The sequence below is a fragment of the Pseudophryne corroboree genome, chromosome 1 (assembly GCF_028390025.1).
Source record: "Pseudophryne corroboree isolate aPseCor3 chromosome 1, aPseCor3.hap2, whole genome shotgun sequence".
Classification (NCBI taxonomy): domain Eukaryota; kingdom Metazoa; phylum Chordata; class Amphibia; order Anura; family Myobatrachidae; genus Pseudophryne; species Pseudophryne corroboree.
This window is the reverse complement of record NC_086444.1, coordinates 949,247,761-949,265,867: the sequence shown is the minus strand read 5'-3', so window position 1 is coordinate 949,265,867 and position 18,107 is coordinate 949,247,761. Positions and strand designations below refer to the sequence as shown.

Below are 18,107 nucleotides of genomic sequence, written 5' to 3'. Positions count from 1 at the left end.
TACTATATACCTTCTGTCACACCACGGATGCATCCTCAATTTACAGAAGTCCTACCTGTAGACCTCTCAGCGGCTCCTGTTTCTGGGAATTCTACTGGATACTGTAGCGCAGAAAGTGTTCCTCTCAGAGGACAAAGTGAGAGCTCTCCAGGAAATGGTACGCATGCTTCTTTGACAGACTCGAGTTTCCATTCCTCTTTGCATAAGATTGTAGGGAAAGATGATAGCCTCGTTCGAGGCCATCCAGTATGGACGGTTTCATGCCAGACCCTTTCAACGGAACATCCTGAACAAGTGGTCCGGTTCCCATCATCAGATGCACCGGATGATTCAACTGTCGCCCCGGGCCAGGATTTCACTCCTGTGGTGGCTGCAGTCTTCCAATCTCCAGGAAGGTCGACGCTTCGGAAATTCAGGATTGGATTCGCCTCACAACTGATGTGAGTCTGAGAGGACGGGGGGCTGTCACCCAAAGGGTGCAGTTCCAGGGCAGGTGGTCTGCCCAAGAGGCCCTACTTCCGATCAACATCCTGGAATTTCGGGCGATCTACAATGCCCTGATTCAGACCTCACTTCTGCTCCGGTATCCGGCAATCCAGGTGCAGTCGGACAAAGTCACGGCTGTGGCGTACTTCAATCGACAAGGTGGGACAAAAAGCAGGGCCTGCATGCGAGAAGCATCAAGAATCCTCCTTTGGGCGGAAAGAAATTCACTAGCACGGTCTGCAATCTTCATTCCGGGAGTGGACAATTGGGAAGGTGATTTCCTGAATCGCCACGATCTGCACCCAGGGGAGTGGGGCCTACATCCACAAGTGTTTCAACAGATCATCGACCAGTGGGGTTGCCCCCAGTTTGACATGATGGCATCTTGCCTCAACAAGAAACTTTGCTCCTTTTGCTCGCAAACCAGAGACCATCCGGCATGAGCAGTGGATGCACCGACATTGCCTTGGCCTTACCAGCTGTTTTTTCTTCGATTCCGTTGATCATAAAGGTGCTCAAGATGAGTCGGCATCAAGGAGCACAAGCAATTCTGCTTGCCCTGGAGAGCGTGGTACACTGATCTTCTGGACATGTCCGTCGAAGACACTTGGCCTATACCACTCAGAAGAGATATTCGTCAACAAGGCCCGTTCGTCTACCCGGACTTACGACAGCTTTGTTTGACGCCATGGAAGTTGAGCGGAACATCTAGCTCACAAGGGACTTTCCAAAAAGGTCATTGCCGCTATGGTGCAAGCCGGAAAACCTGTGACGTCAAAACACTATCATAATATCTGGCAGATATATGTCTCCTGGTGCGAGGAACGCACATTTCCATCTGCTGATTTTCACTTAGGAAGATTCCTTCGTTTCCTGCAGGCTGGAGTGGATCAAGGCTTACGTCTGGGATCCATTAAGGTTCAAATTTTGTCTTTCAATCTTCTTCCAAAAGATGTTGGCTATACTGCCTGAAGTTCAGACCTTCTTGCAAGGGGTGCTTCACGTCCAACCTCCGTTTGTGCTGCCTAAAGCTCCTTGGGATTTGGATGTGATATTACGATTTCTACAGTCCTGGTTTGAACCTCTGATGACAGTGGAAGACGGTTATGTTACTGGCCATGGCTTCTGCTAGACGTGTCTCAGAATTGGGGGCCTTATCGTATAAAAGTCTGTATTTGGTCTTTTATGAGGATAGAGCGGAGCTCCGGACTAGACGGCAGTTCCTGCCGAAGGTTGTTTCCGCGTTTTATTTGAATCAACCTATTGTGATTCCATCCTGTTCTGACGCTGCTCCTCCTCCTCGGATCAGACAGACTGATTCCTTGTTCGTGCTCTATGATGCGCAGTAGAAGGGTTGCCCTGCTTCGAAGCAGTCCATTGCTCATTGGATTCGACTTACTATCCAACAGGCCTATGTGTCTGCAGCCTTATCTGTTCCTAAGTCTCTAAAGGCCCACTCTACTAGATCGGTGGGCTCTTCCTGAACGGCTGCCCATGGGGTCTCGGCCTTGCACTATGCCAAGCCGCTACCTGGTTGGGGAAGAACACCTTTGTGAAGTTCTACAAGTTTGATACCCTGGCCAAAGAGGATACCCAGTTTTGGGCAGGCAGTTCTACAGATGTCTGTGCACGTTCTGGAAGGTTTGGGACATCCCCATCGTACTAATGTGTCCCTGATATCCCTTGTGGATGCTGGAGAAAATTGGATTTTAAATACCTACTAGTAAATTCTTTTCTCGTATTTCATAAGGGATATTGGGCGCCCGCCTCTGTGCGGCAATTTTTCTGCAGGTTCTCTGTTGTGTTACCTATTCAGCCGTTGCTGTTTATGTTGCTGGCCCAGTTATGTTATGATGTGCTGGTGTATAAATCTCACAACACTTCTCGTTATGTTCCTTCTCTCAAGTATGTCCTTTCTCCTTCGGGCACTGTTTTACTTATAACTGCCTGTTGGAGGGGGCATAGAAGGGAGGAGCCAGCACACCCATTGGAAGAAATTTAAAGTGCACTGGCTCCTTTGGACCCCATTTATACCCATCATACTAATGTGTCCCCAATATCCCTTATGGACTACGAGAAAAGGATTTACCGGTAGGTATTTAAAATCCTGTTTTAATCGCTCATTCTTAAGGAAAATCAATAGTATTCTTTACACTGTACACAGCAGTTGTCTTTTGGCATTTTAATCTAGAAAGATAATTTCCCCCTTTACTACAGTAAGCAGGCAGAAAGTCTGATGCATTTTCCAATTGGGAAAATATACTAGTTATATTTTAAGTGTATTTAAGTACTAGTAACAAAACTATGGATTTGGACGTAAAACATAAAGTAACTGGGCAAAACCATGTTGCCCTGTAGGTGGGGCAGATGTAACGTGCAGAGATTTTAGATTTGGGTGGAGTGTGTACAAACTGAAATCTAAATGTAAAAATAAGGCAGTATGCATACAAAAACAGAGTGTATTTACCCTGCACAGAAAAAATATAAATGTACAGTATTTGTTCTCCTTGCATCTCAGCATTGTTCCATATACAATGTTACTTGCTTATTTTGCTTTACTTCCAAATTTAAATCGGGCTCTATGTAAACATTTTCTGCCACTAGTCTGTGTATCAGTCTGAGCAACCCTTGTCACATGATAAGCCACTTGAAAATATATTGCAGGTTAAATGAAAATGATCAGCCTGGATAAGTAACTCAAATAAAACTACTGCAAAATGATATTCTTCTAATTTGTTTCAAGCAGTATTTTTATTAAAAAAAAAAAAAGTGTCGGATTTTTATAATGCTATTTTAATAGCGTTGTCACTTTAGTGACCTTTACCTATGATTTAACATTATAGCCTTATTTAGAAATGTACTTGTATGACCAGCTTATTTTCAGTTGCTTTTTCATTTTAAAAAACACATGAATGTCAGTGAGAGTACAGGATCTCCCCATAGACTCTTGTCAAACAGTGCACTTGTTACCTCTGTTTGATTTTGGTTATGTCTGATTTTGGCATGATTTTGTTTTTAGGATATACTACAAAAAAATACTAATGTGGTTACAGCTGCATTTGATAAAGTGCAGGAAGCTTTAGATTTGAAAAAACGGCAGCTTTTGGACTTTATTCAAGAGACTCAAAGTAAATCCATTAAGTGGAGTGAAGTGCGTAAACAAATGAGAGTTCACCACATGAAAAAAGTTGGAAGCCTCTTACCAGAATGTGAAAAACTTGTGGATGTATCGGAACCAAAAACCTTTCTACAGGTGATTTTTCAAAATCTGTAATAAATGGTATGACACGCGTTTATCAATCAAAGGTCATTCTCCCTCCCCCAAAATATGCCAATTTTCAGCATTATTTAAATCTGCAATAATAAATTTAAAACAGTTTGGGTTTAAATGTATACTTAGAAATTCCATGGTTTTGAAAAATGCCTCTTCGTGAATAAATCTCTTGGAGTTGGACTCCTTTAACTATTCAATTTGTTGCAGAACAAACCTGCTGATGAAGGAATGAAGTAAGTGTACTTATTTTGGGATAAAATGACACTTGGTCAATAGGTAGCAGTTAGCGGATCTACAGGTTTCAGTGATTTGTGTAAAGTGCATAATATATACAGTATACTGTAAAACACTTTTGACACTCACTTTAAAAATGGAACTTCGTTTTGACGCTAACGGTCTACAGATGTAAATGATACTTGAATTCAGAATCGCAAGCTCACTAAAATAGTGCAGCTTATTCAAGCGAGTTATGAAAACCTGGTTTTGTACTCAAAGAAATTTGTATCACACTAATCAGGCCTACAGCGGTCCTTTGCAGACAGGAGATTTTTTCTTTTATTGTGAATTTGCAATTTAAAATCAAACAGAATTCATTAGGAATCTCTCCCAGATGTGTTTAAAAATATAGAAACCCACAGGACACAGCTTTTCTTGCATTGTCATGAGGCTCTTTATAGATGCAGTTCCACCACCATATAAGAGAGGATTTGTAATAATCAGTGGTAAGCAAAGGGATGTGTTCTATGCTGCTCATTTTGCCTCAGTAGAATAGTCCTCATGAACAAATACAATGACCAAAAAACAAAGTGTTGGTACTGTAGGTAACGCTGTGCTATACTGCACCACACCACTTTTTGTACTTGAGCTAAAGTAATGTACTATAGCCAGATGTAATTCATGCAGAAGAAAACCATATTGTTGTATCAGCGCATTCAACATTGTTTTCTTTGCGTTGTCTAGGAGGATTTTAAAGGCATACATTAGGGCTCTTGGGGAAGGTGCCCTGTATATTCATTATCCCAACTGTTGTCCTCACTAGTATTGTCCCTTCTCGATCAAAAAAATGGGTGGTGTGTATACTTATTATTATTATTTTCTCTGACGTCCTAGTGGATGCTGGGTACTCCGTAAGGACCATGGGGAATAGACGGGCTCCGCAGGAGACTGGGCACTCTAAAAGAAAGATTAGGTACTATCTGGTGTGCACTGGCTCCTCCCTCTATGCCCCTCCTCCAGACCTCAGTTAGAATCTGTGCCTGGCCCGAGCTGGTTGTACACTAGGGGCTCTCCTGAGCTTCTAGTAAAGAAAGTATTTGTTAGGTTTTTTATTTTCAGTGAGATCTGCTGGCAACAGACTCACTGCTACGAGGGACTAAGGGGAGAGAAGCGAACCTACCTGCTTGCAGCTAGCTTGGGCTTCTAAGGCTACTGGACACCATTAGCTCCAGAGGGATCGAACACAGGCCCAGCCCCGGTCGTCCGGTCCCAGAGCCGCGCCGCCGTCCCCCTTGCAGAGCCAGAAGCAAGAAGAACATCCTGAAAATCGGCGGCTGAAGACTCCGGTCTTCATTAAGGTAGCGCACAGCACTGCAGCTGTGCGCCATTGCTCCCTATGCACATCACATACTCCGGTCACTGATGGGTGCAGGGAGCTGGGGGGGGCGCCCTGGGCTGCAATTAGAGTACCTTACATTGGCAAACAGCACATAATATAGTCTAAAAAACTATATATGTGCAAAAATCCCCTGCCATAATATAAATATAAGAGCGGGAGAAGTCCGCCGAGAAGGGGGCGAGGCTATCTCCCTCAGCACACTGGCGCCATTTCCTCTTCACAGCTCCGCTGGAAGACCGCTCCCCAGGCTCTCCCCTGCAGTTTCCAGGCTCAAAGGGTAAAAAAGAGAGGGGGGTGCACTAAATTTAGGCGAAAACTGTATATGTAAAGCAGCTATAGGGAAAATCACTTTGTGTTAGTGTAAATCCCTGATTATATAGCGCTGTGGTGTGTGCTGGCATACTCTCTCTCTGTCTCCCCAAAGGACTTGGTGGGGTCCTGTCCTCAGTCAGAGCATTCCCGGTGTGTCGGTACGGCTGTGTCGACGTGTTTGATGAGGAGGCTTATGTGGAGGCGGAGCAGGTGCCGATAAGTGTGATGTCACCCCCTGTGGGGCCGACACCAGATTGGGTGGATCTGTGGAAGGTTTTACACAACAGTGTCAACTCCTTGCATAAAAGGTTCGATGACATAACAGCTGTGGGACATCCGGCTTCTCAGCCAGTGCCTGCCCAGGCATCTCAAAGGCCATCAGGGGCTCAAAAACGCCCGCTACCTCAGATGGCAGACACAGATGTCTACACGGAGTCTGACTCCAGTGTCGACGAGGACGAGACTAATGTACATTCCACTAGGGCCATCCGTTACATGATTACGGCAATGAAAAATGTGTTGCACATTTCTGACATTAACCCAGGTACCACTAAAAAGGGTATTATGTTTGGGGAGAAAAAGCAACCTGTGGTTTTTCCCCCCGTCAGACGAGTTGAATGAAGTGTGTGAAGAAGCGTGGGCTTCCCCCGATAAGAAACTAGTGGTTTCTAAAAAGTTACTGATGGCGTACCCTTTCCCGCTAGAGGACAGGTTACGTTGGGAGACATCCCCGAGGGTGGATAAGGCGCTCACACGCTTGTCAAAAAAGGTGGCACTACCGTCTCAGGATACGGCTGCGGATAGAAAGCAGGAGGCTATCCTGAAGTCTGTATATACACACTCTGGTACTATACTGAGACCTGCAATTGCTTCAGCTTGGATGTGTAGTGCTGCAGCAGCTTGGTCCGATACCCTGTCAGAAAATATTGATACCCTCGACAGGGATACGATTTTGCTAACCATAGAGCATATTAAAGACGTCGTCTTATATATGAGAGATGCAATAAGGGATATTTGCCGGCTGGCATCTAGAATTAATGCAATGTCCATTTCTGCCAGGAGAGGATTATGGACTCTGCAGTGGACAGGTGATGCGGATTCTAAAAGGCACATGGAGGTTTTGCCTTACAAGGGTGAGGAATTGTTTGGGGATGGTCTCTCGGACCTCGTTTCCACAGCAACAGCTGGGAAGTCGACATTTTTACCTCGGGTTCCCTCACAGCCTAAGAAAGCACCATATTATCAGGTACAGTCCTTTCGGCCCCAGAAAGGCAAGCGGGTCAAAGGCGCTTCCTTTCTGCCCAGAGGCAAGGGAAGAGGGAAAAAGCTGCACCAGACAACCAGTTCCCAGGATCAAAAATCTTCCCCCGCTTCCTCTAAGTCCACCGCATGATGCTGGGGCTCCACAGGCGGAGCCAGGTGCGGTGGGGGCGCGTCTCCGGAACTTCAGCGACCAGTGGGTTCGCTCACAGGTGGATCCCTGGGTTCTGCAAGTAGTATCACAGGGATACAAGCTGGAGTTCGAGGCGACTCCCCCTCGCCGTTACCTCAAATCAGCCTTGCCTGCTGCTCTCAGAGAAAGGGAGGTAGTACTGGTGGCAATTCACAAGCTGTATCTTCAGCAGGTGATAATCAAGGTACCCCTCCTTCAACAGGGACGGGGTTACTATTCCACAATGTTTGTGGTACCGAAACCGGTCGGTTCGGTGAGACCCATTCTAAATTTGAAATCCTTGAACATTTATATAAAAAAGTTCAAGTTCAAGATGGAATCGCTCAGGGCGGTAATTGCAAGCCTGGAAGAGGGGGATTTTATGGTGTCATTGGACATCAAGGATGCTTACCTGCATGTCCCCATTTATCCACCCCACCAGAAGTACCTCAGGTTTGTGGTACAGGACTGTCATTACCAATTCCAGACGTTGCCATTTGGTCTGTCCACGGCACCGCAGGTATTTACCAAGGTAATGGCCGAAATGATGATGCTCCTCCGAAAGAAGGGAGTCATAGTTATCCCGTACTTGGACGATCTCCTTATAAAGGCGAGGTCCAAAGAGCAGTTGCTAGTCAGCGTAGCACTCTCTCAGGAAGTGCTGCATCAGCACGGCTGGATTCTGAATATCCCGAGTCACAGCTGATTCCGGCGACGCGTGTGCTGTAATGGGCATGATTCTGGACACAGAACAGAAGAAGGTCTTTCTCCCGGAGAAGGCCCAGGAATTATCATCTCTGGTCAGGGACCTCCTGAAACCAAAGCAGGTGGCGGTGCATCACTGCACGCGAGTCCTGGGAAAGATGGTAGCTTCTTACGAAGCAATTCCCTTCGGCAGGTTCCATGCAAGGATCTTTCAGTGGGATCTGTTAGACAAGTGGTCTGGATCGCATCTCCAGATGCATCGGTTGATCACCCTGTCCCCGAGGGCCAGGGTGTCTCTGCTGTGGTGGCTGCAGAGAGCTCATCTGCTCGAAGGCCGCAGATTCGGCATACAGGACTGGGTCCTGGTGACCACTGATGCAAGCCTCAGAGGTTGGGGGGCAGTCACTCAGGGAAGAAACTTCCAAGGACAATGGTCGATTCAGGAAACTTCCCTACACATAAATTTTCTGGAACTAAGGGCCATTTACAACGCCCTGAGTCAAGCAGAACCCCTGCTTCAAAACCAGCCAGTTCTGATTCAGTCAGACAACATCACGGCAGTCGCCCATGTAAATCGACAGGGCGGCACAAGAAGCAGGATGGCAATGGCAGAAGCCACAAGGATTCTTCGATGGGCGGAGAATCACGTGCTAGCACTGTCAGCAGTGTTCATTCCGGGAGTGGACAACTGGGAAGCAGACTTCCTCAGCAGACACGACCTCCACCCGGGAGAGTGGGGACTTCATCCAGAAGTCTTCAAGCTGATTGTAAATCGCTGGGAACGGCCGCAGGTGGACATGATGGCGTCCCGCCTCAACAAAAAGCTAAAAAGATATTGCGCCAGGTCAAGGGACCCTCAGGCAATAGCTGTGGACGCTCTAGTGACACCGTGGGTGTACCAGTCTGTGTATGTGTTCCCTCCTCTTCCTCTCATACCCAAGGTACTGAGGATAATAAGAAAAAGGGGAGTAAGAACTATACTCATTGTTCCGGATTGGCCAAGAAGAACTTGGTACCCAGAACTTCAGGAAATGATCTCAGAGGACCCATGGCCTCTGCCGCTCAGACAGGACCTGCTACAGCAGGGGCCCTGTCTGTTCCAAGACTTACCGCGGCTGCGTTTGACGGCATGGCGGTTGAACGCCGGATCCTAAAGGAAAAGGGCATTCCAGATGAAGTCATTCCTACGCTAATAAAAGCTAGGAAGGATGCGACGGCAAAACATTATCACCGCCAGGAATGCCCCAACGGAGGAATTTCAGCTGGGTCGATTTCTGCACTTCCTACAGTCAGGAGTGACTATGGGCCTAAAATTGGGTTCCATAAAAGTCCAGATTTCGGCCTTGTCTATTTTCTTTCAAAAAGAACTGGCTTCACTGTCTGAAGTTCAGACGTTTGTTAAGGGAGTGCTGCATTTTCAGCCCCCTTTTGTGCCTCCAGTGGCACCTTGGGATCTCAATGTTGTGTTGGATTTCCTAAAATCACATTGGTTTGAGCCACTTAAAACCGTGGAACTAAAATATCTCTCGTGGAAAGTGGTCATGCTGTTGGCCTTGGCTTCGGTCAGGCGTGTGTCAGAATTGGCAGCTTTGTTGTGTAAAAGCCCATATCTGATTTTCCATATGGACAGGGCAGAATTGAGGACTCGTCCCCAATTTCTCCCAAAGGTGGTATCAGCTTTTCATTTGAACCAACCTATTGTGGTGCCTGCGGCTACTCGTGACTTGGAGGATTCCAAGTTGCTGGACGTAGTCCGGGCCCTAAAAATCTATGTTTCCAGGACAGCTGGAGTCTGGAAAACTGACTCGCTATTTATCCTGTATGCACCCAACAAGCTGGGTGCTCCTGCTTCAAAGCAGACTATTGCTCGCTGGATCTGTAGCACGATTCAACTTGCACATTGGATCTGTAGCACGATTCAACTTGCACATTCTGCGGCTGGACTGCCGCATCCTAAATCTGTAAAAGCCCATTCCACGAGGAAGGTGGGCTCTTCTTGGGCCGCTGCCCGAGGGGCCTCGGCTTTACAACTTTGCCGAGCTGCTACTTGGTCGGGTTCAAACACATTTGCAAAATTCTACAAGTTTGATACCCTGGCTGAGGAGGACCTTGAGTTTGCTCATTCGGTGCTGCAGAGTCATCCGCACTCTCCCCCCCGTTTGGGAGCTTTGGTATAATCCCCATGGTCCTTACGGAATACCCAGCATCCACTAGGACGTCAGAGAAAATAAGAATTTACTCGCCGGTAATTCTATTTCTCGTAGTCCGTAATGGATGCTGGGAGCCCGTCCCAAGTGCGGACTCTCTGCAATACGTGTATATAGTTATTGCTTAATTAAAGGGTTTTGTTATGAGCCATCTGTTAATGAGGCTCATTTGTTATTCATACTGTTAACTGGGTATAGTTATCACTAGTTGTACGGTGTGATTGGTGTGGCTGGTATGAGTCTTACCCTGGATTCCAAATCCTTTCCTAGTAATGTCAGCTCTTCCGGGCACAGTTTCCCTAACTGAGGTCTGGAGGAGGGGCATAGAGGGAGGAGCCAGTGCACACCAGATAGTACCTAATCTTTCTTTTAGAGTACCCAGTCTCCTGCGGAGCCCGTCTATTCCCCATGGTCCTTACGGAGTACCCAGCATCCACTACGGACTACGAGAAATAGAATTACCGGTGAGTAATTTCTTATTATTATTTATGGTATCCACAGTGCCCAATTACAGAGTACATAAGCAAAACAAGAAAACAGTGACTTACAATTCAAGACCATATAGGACAAGTACAGGGTATATAAACATAGCTGTGTCACAAATAAGTATCAGGGCGGCAGAAAACCGAGGGACTAGGTGCCATCAAAGGGGTATTGAAAAGAAGATGGGTTAAGTAATAGACTGAAAAGCACATGAGAGAAGAGGGCCCTGCTCTTGAAAGCTTATATTCTAAAGGGGAGGGGCACACAGATGGGTGACACAGATGGAGTAGAAAGTGAGTGTCGGACAGAGGTCTCAGGATGAGAGACGGCTGGGTTTGGTGAAGAGTGGGTCTTAAGAGCCCGTTTGAAGTTTTGTGGAGTGTCTGAGGAAAGAGGTAGAGCATTCCAGAAAGGGATGAGCACATGCAAAATCTTAGAGGAAAGAGGTAATCCGTAGGCAGTAGGTAATCAGTTTGAAATGGATTCTGAAGGATAGGGAGAGCCAATTAAGGGCTTGTAAGAGACGGGAGGTGGATGTAGTACGTTTGGTGAGGAAGATGAGCCGGACAGCAGCAATGAGGATAGATTGGAGTGAAGAGTCATTTGTCAGGGATGCCAGATAGAAGATTACAGTATTACAGTCTGGAGATGACCAGTGAATGTAAGGGACTGTTCGGGGGTAGGAGTAGCTAGAAGGTAAAAGGACCCCAACACCACCTTCTTAGCGAGGTGGTGGTGTTGGGGGAGAATGTGAGGCCCTCAGCAGAGATGGCAGCAGGAGAAGTGATGTCAGGGGTTAATCCAGGTTTCTGTAATGGTAAGAAGATGCGGGGAGTTGAGGATGAAAAGGTTATGGGTGGGAACCAGTTTTGTTACAAACAGATCTGGCATTCCATAGGGAATAGGACAGTGGGTGTGGGTTTGTGGGAGAGATGCAAATGAGATTGTCAAGGTTTCTGTAACATTGAGGTGAGATTGATTTGAATGGCAGGGATAAAGTGGACGTGGTGTTGGTGCTGACTTCTAAGCTAGGAGGGGAAACTGCAGGAGGAGAGCATGGCGGGAGTGCAGTGTGTTGCAGATAGAGAAGAGGAAGTGACTGAAAGGAAGGAGGGAGCTGGGCTGAATGGTGGGGTATCCAGGAAGGGAAGCAGAGGGGAGAGAGTAGGAGACACGAGTGGGGGGGGGGGGGGGGGGGGGGGGGTCAGTTAGAGGTGGGAGGAAGGGGCAAAATAAATGATTAGGTAGACGAGGAGTGATGGAGAAGGCGGATGAAAACGTGTATATGTATTATACCGTAGGTGAGGTAAATGGGTGAGAGAAAAAAACATGGGGGATAGTGGACACTATGATAGAGACAGAACTGTAGAATTGCAGGCGTAAAAGCACAGTGTTGTAAAGTGTATGTTTGACAATAATAGTTACAAGCAAAATTTAGAGAAGATTATAAGGTTGCATAAGATGAGTTTTAAAGAAGACTGTTAGACTTGAGAGAAATTGTGAGAGTAGGGAAAAAGCAGTAGTATTTCAGACAGGACTTTCAAAAATATGTAAAACCAAAATTAAATTGGTACAGCTGAGAATTCAGATGTTTTGTGGTAAAGGTCTTGCAGCGTTCCTGAATATGTAATATATAAATGATTTTATATATATATATCCCACACAGTACTGTGCAAAAGGTTTAGGCAGGTGTGCAAAACGGTAAGAATGCTTTTAAAATAGAAGTTTAATAGTTTATTTAACAAAATGCAAAGTGAATGAACAGAAGAGATAGCTAAATCAAGTCAGTATTTGGTGGGACCACCCTTTGCCTTCAAAACAGCATGAATTCTTCTAGGTGCACTTGCACACAGTTTTTGAAGGAACTCCCCAGGGAGGTTGTTCCAGGCATCTTGAAGAACTAACTGCAGATCTTCTGCAGATGTAGGCTCAAATCCTTTAGTTTTTTCATGTAATCCCTGACAGACTTGATGATATTGAGATCAGCATTGAGAACACCATTAATCCTGACCATATCTTCAACTCTATTTGCTAAAAAATGCAACCCCAAAGGTGCAAGGAACCTCCACCATGCCTCACTTGTTGCCTGCAGGCACATTATTATACCGCTCTCCAGCCTTTAAGCAAACTGCCTTCTGTTTCAGCCAAATATGTCACATTTTGGCTCCTAAATCCAGAGCACCTACTGCCATTTATTTGCACCCCAGTTCCTATGTTTTTGTGCATAGTTTAGTCGCTTGGCCTTGTTTCCATGTCTAAGTGTATTTTTGGATGCAATTCTATCATGAAGAAGGCTATACCTGGGTTCCACTGGCTTCTGTCTGTTTTAAACTGATGCACATCTTAAGATTTCGAAGGAAATTAAAGGTCCATACACATGGAGCGGTTTTGACTGACAGATTTTACCTTGAACTGGCAGTAGAAAATTTTGACTAACTTTACCAGCGATTTTGATTGTGTGCAAGTGATTTTGGCTAGAGGCGATTTTGACTAACTCATTTAAATAGGGGGATGTTTTCACTTTTCCAGCGACTGTTCAAATTGACTTGACTGCAGAGTCTTTCATAGAGATAGTCACCTGGCAGGGACGCGCATCGCTATTGCTCGCTGCGTACACACAGAGCGATATACACAAACTTCCTTAACGATTTTAACTATATAGTCAACATCGCTGAGCCATATTGCTCCGTGTGTACACACCTTTAAGCATGATGTCTTTCATCTGGTACACTTAAGTTGACTTGGCTGACCAATGTTTTTACTGCTCGTTTCTTTGTGCTTCAATGCTGCGAAATACAGGCAGGAACTTACCCATCATGTAGTACCATCAGGGAGACGTCTGGCTCAGAATTTATTCTGCAGTAGGACAATGACCTCAAACGTACAGCCAATGCATTAACAACTATCTTCAGCATAAAGGACAAGAGCTAAAGGGGGATATTTCATTAAGTGCAGTTTTTTCAACTGGTCCGATAAAATGGCAAATGGCACTAATTCAACACAGGGTATTCAGTTACAGGCATTTTCGCCCATTTTTTAATCCATTTCCGTTGCACCTTCTTTTTTTTTTTTTTTTTTTTTTGTCTAATCTGCATGGGCAAAAATGCCCACGAGTACTCCAAAACATTTGACTTGGTGGCAAATTCGCCAATACACGTGGTTTTCACCAGTGCTGGATTTTTCAACCAGTCGAGGACACGGCACAGGCATTGAATAGGTCAAATGTAAATTCGACCTACAAATGGTCAAAAAGTGCAGTTTTTTCGACTGGCTGAAAAAAACGGCACTAATTGAATACCCCTCTAAATGAAGACTGATAAAGGGTGATAAATGACCAGCCAACCAACTAACTCCTGTCATTTTTCAAACACAGCCTGTGACATATCAGTTAGGAAACTGATTGGCTGGTCATTTATCACTCTTTATCAGTCTCCACTTCTTAATACATTTGGACCAAGAAGTCCTGGAGGTGATGATATGGACCCCCCCACCCCATCATCGAGTCTGGGATTACATGAAGAGACAGAAGGCTTTGAGCAAGCCTACATCCGCAGAAGATCTGTGGTTTATTCTCCAAGATGTTTGGCACAACCTCCCTGCTGAGTTCCTTCAAAAACTGCAAGTGTACCTAGAGAAATTGATGCTGTTTTGAAGGCAAAGGGTGGCCACACCAAATACTGATTTATTTAGATTTCTCTTCTGTTCACTCACTTTGCATTTCGTTAATTGATAATAGTTTCCTTTTTACACTTCTAATTTTAAAAGCATTCGTACTTTGCAGCATTTTTTCCACACCTGCCTAGAATTACATATAAATAATATAAGAAATTATCTATATTATATTAGGACATAACTCTGCTGGCCTGGAAACCTATGAAACTTACAGGGCACAATCATCATCACATTTATTATACTATGCCATTTAAAATGTTAACATGTATTTAAGAGCATCATTTGATTTATTTTGTAAATAGTTTCACCGCAACAGTGTGTTACTCTTTTGCGGCTATTGCTCTCCGATGCAGTTCAACTGGTCTCTTGACTGCAGTTGCCCCCCAGCAAACAGAGGTTTAAGGCTGTAGAGTCCACTGGCTCTACAGCCTTTAATTTTTTCTTCTTCTGCTAATTGAAGGTAGCTATATGGCCATAAGCATTAGTGAATGAATAAAGACCTTTGGTAGAGTTCCGGAGCGTTAAATTTGTAGTTCTTTACTTCTTAGACTGTATCTGTACTCTTTTGGTGGTGGAGAGCATGAAGGTGCACATTTAATCTGTTATGATGTTTTAAAACATTACTTTTCTCATTACAATGCCATATATATATATATATATATATATATCACTCACTTCTCCAGCGAAGCAGAGAAAGTAGACAAGCCAGCACTCACGTGTAGATGAAAGAAAAGCAGGATTTATTCCTTAACCAAACGGCATGGTGAAGTACAGCAAACACAGCCCGACAGCTGTTTCAACTGACTGGTCTTCCTCAAGACCAGCTGTCGGGCTGTGTTTTCTGTATTTGCTGTACTTCACCATGCCGTTTGGTTAAGGAATAAATCCTGCTTTTCTTTCATCTACATGTGAGTGCTGGCTTGTCTACTTTTTCTGTATCTCTGGAGAAGTGAGTTTTATATTTATTGCTGCCTTGCACCACCATTTTTTGCTTTATATACATAGGCTTTGAGTGCTGTCGTGATAATAAATATATATATATTATTATTATTATTATTATTATTTTTATTTTTTTTACGGGATTTCCGTGTAGCATTATGTGGCGTTTTCAGTTTAGTGTATTGCGAAGTGTCCTTAGTTGGCACACAAACTTGTTTATTTAAAATGTCCCTGTTCTTTCAATTTATAGGCGGCGTGTGACCTAAATGAAAAGTAAGTATTTTTCATGTATCCTATTAATGTTTTGTGTGATTTGTGGATATAATGTGCAGTCTACAGTATGCAGCTATTCATAGTTTATAAACAGGACCCTTAGGGATCCATTCAATGTGCCAAGAGCTTTCTCGTCCCACCTATAGTAGAATATAATCAAAAGTAAGATTGTTAATGTGTACCTTACTCTATTTTGCGGGTGGTCTTCTGTTTGCCGGCGGTCGGGCTCCCGGCGCTCAGTATACCGGCGCCGGGAGCCCGACAGCCGGAATACCGACTATTATTTTCCCTCGTGGGGGTCCACGACCCCCATAGAGGGAGAATAAAATAGTGTGGCGCGCGTAGCGCGCCACCGTGCCCGTAGTGTGGCGAGCGCAGCGAGCCCGCAAGGGGCTCATTTGCGCTCGCCAAGCTGTCGGTAAGCCGGCGGTCGGGCTCCCGGCGCCGGGATGCTGGTCGCCGGGAGCCCGACCGCCGGCCAGCCGTAGTGAACCCCTATTTTGCAACAAGCAAATGCAAGAAAAGTAGAAAAAAGTTTTCACTACTTTGTACCCCGTTCTTTCACATTCTTGTTGCTTGTTTTCTTCATTTGAGTGAGATGAACTAATGCAGTAAATTCACACACAACAAAGAAATAGGGAGGGTTGGAGGTTGAACCAAATCAGAGTGGTACTAAATCTGCCTAGCAACAGCGAAGACTCCACAAACTCCTACCCTAACATTTTACTAGGACAGGAGAAAACCACAACTAACATTCTCAATCTTAAAGGGTAAATAACTCAAACACATTAAAGAGGCATTTCAGAGAAACACATAATGGTTTTAATCTCCTTCATGTTCATTAAAATTCAAACCCTTCAGTACTATTGAGTGTTCTTTTTATGTTTTAGATGTTTAGTTTGTCTACACATATTCATAAGTAAATATGAATAATAAGTAAAAAAAATGGTTTTAGTAAAATAAATCCTACCAAAACCTAGTATCTTTTGGATTGTTAAGGGTATGTTCAATTGGGGTCAGATCCATTCCGACATGCATTTGTCGGAGTGGATCCGACAACCCCTTTTCAATCTCATCTCAATTCGACTTTTTAGAAGTCGAATTGAGATGAGGGACCCAGAGGAGGTGAGGGGGGGGGAGCAGCGGGGACAGCCGCGGGCAGACTGAGGAGAGCAGCGCTACAGTAGCACTGCAGGAGGTTGTCTCACAGCCCCAAAACCTCACAGCAATGTCCACCCGGCTCCAGCAAGCGTGACCTTGCTTGCTGGAGGCGGGTGGACGCTGCTGTGAGACATCCTGCTGCAGTGCTGTGCTGTAGCACTGCTCTCCCCTGTCTGCCCCCGGCTGTCCCCCCGTCTCCCCACGGCTCTTCCCCCTCTCCTCCTCTGGGTCCCTCATCTCAGTCCAACATTTTTTATTTATTTTTTATGGTCAGAAATGGGGGCCAAAACCTGTCGAATTTGGCCCCGTTTCACTCAAAAGTACGTGAATCGGCAGCTATACCGCCGATTCATGTACTATTCGACAAGTCTAATTCCACGACTTGTCGAATAAAAACTGATGGGATTGAATAGGTCGAATCACTATTCAACTTTAAAAAGTCGAAAACTGATGTATTTTCGACAGACGGCAGTTTTCGACCCTAATTGAGTATACCCCTTAATGTTAGAAAGCATTAACCATTGTTTATCAAGTTTCTAATACATAGCTACGTTTCACATTATTAAGATAATAAGCAGGATTCAATTTTTTTTTTTCATGAAAATATGAATCTCTAAGAAACTGGTTTCCACAAACCAAAAAAAGTTGAAACAATATTTTTTTTTTTTAAAGTTGTTGTATTAATCATAAAAGTGAGGCAGCATAAGGTAAGCTGATTGCGTACAACAAAATAGGGGCAGGCACACGTGGAAAAATTCACAAGTGGGGGCAAGAAAAGTGAACCAAATTAAGTGAAAAATAATCCAAACACAGTTAAGTATAATATAGCTTAAAAAACATGTTCCTCAGTTATCCATGTTTAATAGTAATATATAGGTTTAAATAACTGATTTATAAATCACTTAAAACATTTTTTTTTTTTAATATTGCCTTATATGGGTATTGTTTTGTGGTAGTCTCAGTAACCATTTTAAATCATGCCTAATAGCTATTCATTTTACATTTCAATCAGTGTACATTACCTTGAGTCAGTGGTTCCCAAACTTTTTTGAATCACGGCGCCCTAGAGTATCAGAATTTTTATCACGGCACCCCTAGTCCAAAAGTTTCTAATTGGGAAATTTATAAAAAATATGAAATTAAGTAAATGATGTTTATATGTCATACTTAGGTTCAGTTATGTGGTGAGGGACAAGATTTGCTTCTGTTTGTACACATATTTTATGACTGGCAGCCACAAGTACTAGTTTTTCCTATTACATGGATAATAAATATTTTGAATTGGTCCTGGACCACCAACCCGAGGCACCCCTGCAAGTGTCCCGCGGCACCCCAGGGTGCCACGGCACACAGTTTGGGAACCACTGCCTTGAGTGCCAAATAAGTCAGTTTCATTTGGTTTGTAATCTTTCTGGTACTGTTGTAGCTGTGAAATAACTAACTTTAGGGATAGATATATGAAGAAGTGAAGAGGAACTGTTACCTATAGCAAACAATCTGCTTATACCCATCGAAAGGTAGAATGTACTGTACTTTATAAATGATGGG

At 44.4% G+C, this 18,107-nt stretch overlaps 1 protein-coding gene across 3 annotated transcripts in view; it reads left to right on the top strand.

Annotated features, from left to right (window-relative positions):
• Positions 1-18,107, top strand: part of LOC134919229 (E3 ubiquitin-protein ligase TRIM65-like) — a 130,240-nt gene that overhangs the window by 59,198 nt on the left and 52,935 nt on the right. For 2 of the 3 annotated variants that reach the window (XM_063920421.1, XM_063920420.1), the window contains 2 exons: positions 3,506-3,739; positions 15,376-15,398. In XM_063920421.1, the coding sequence (XP_063776491.1) occupies positions 3,506-3,739; positions 15,376-15,398 (257 nt within the window). The remainder of the gene's footprint in view (positions 1-3,505; positions 3,740-15,375; positions 15,399-18,107) is intronic. The other variant, XM_063920422.1, reaches the window with a different exon arrangement.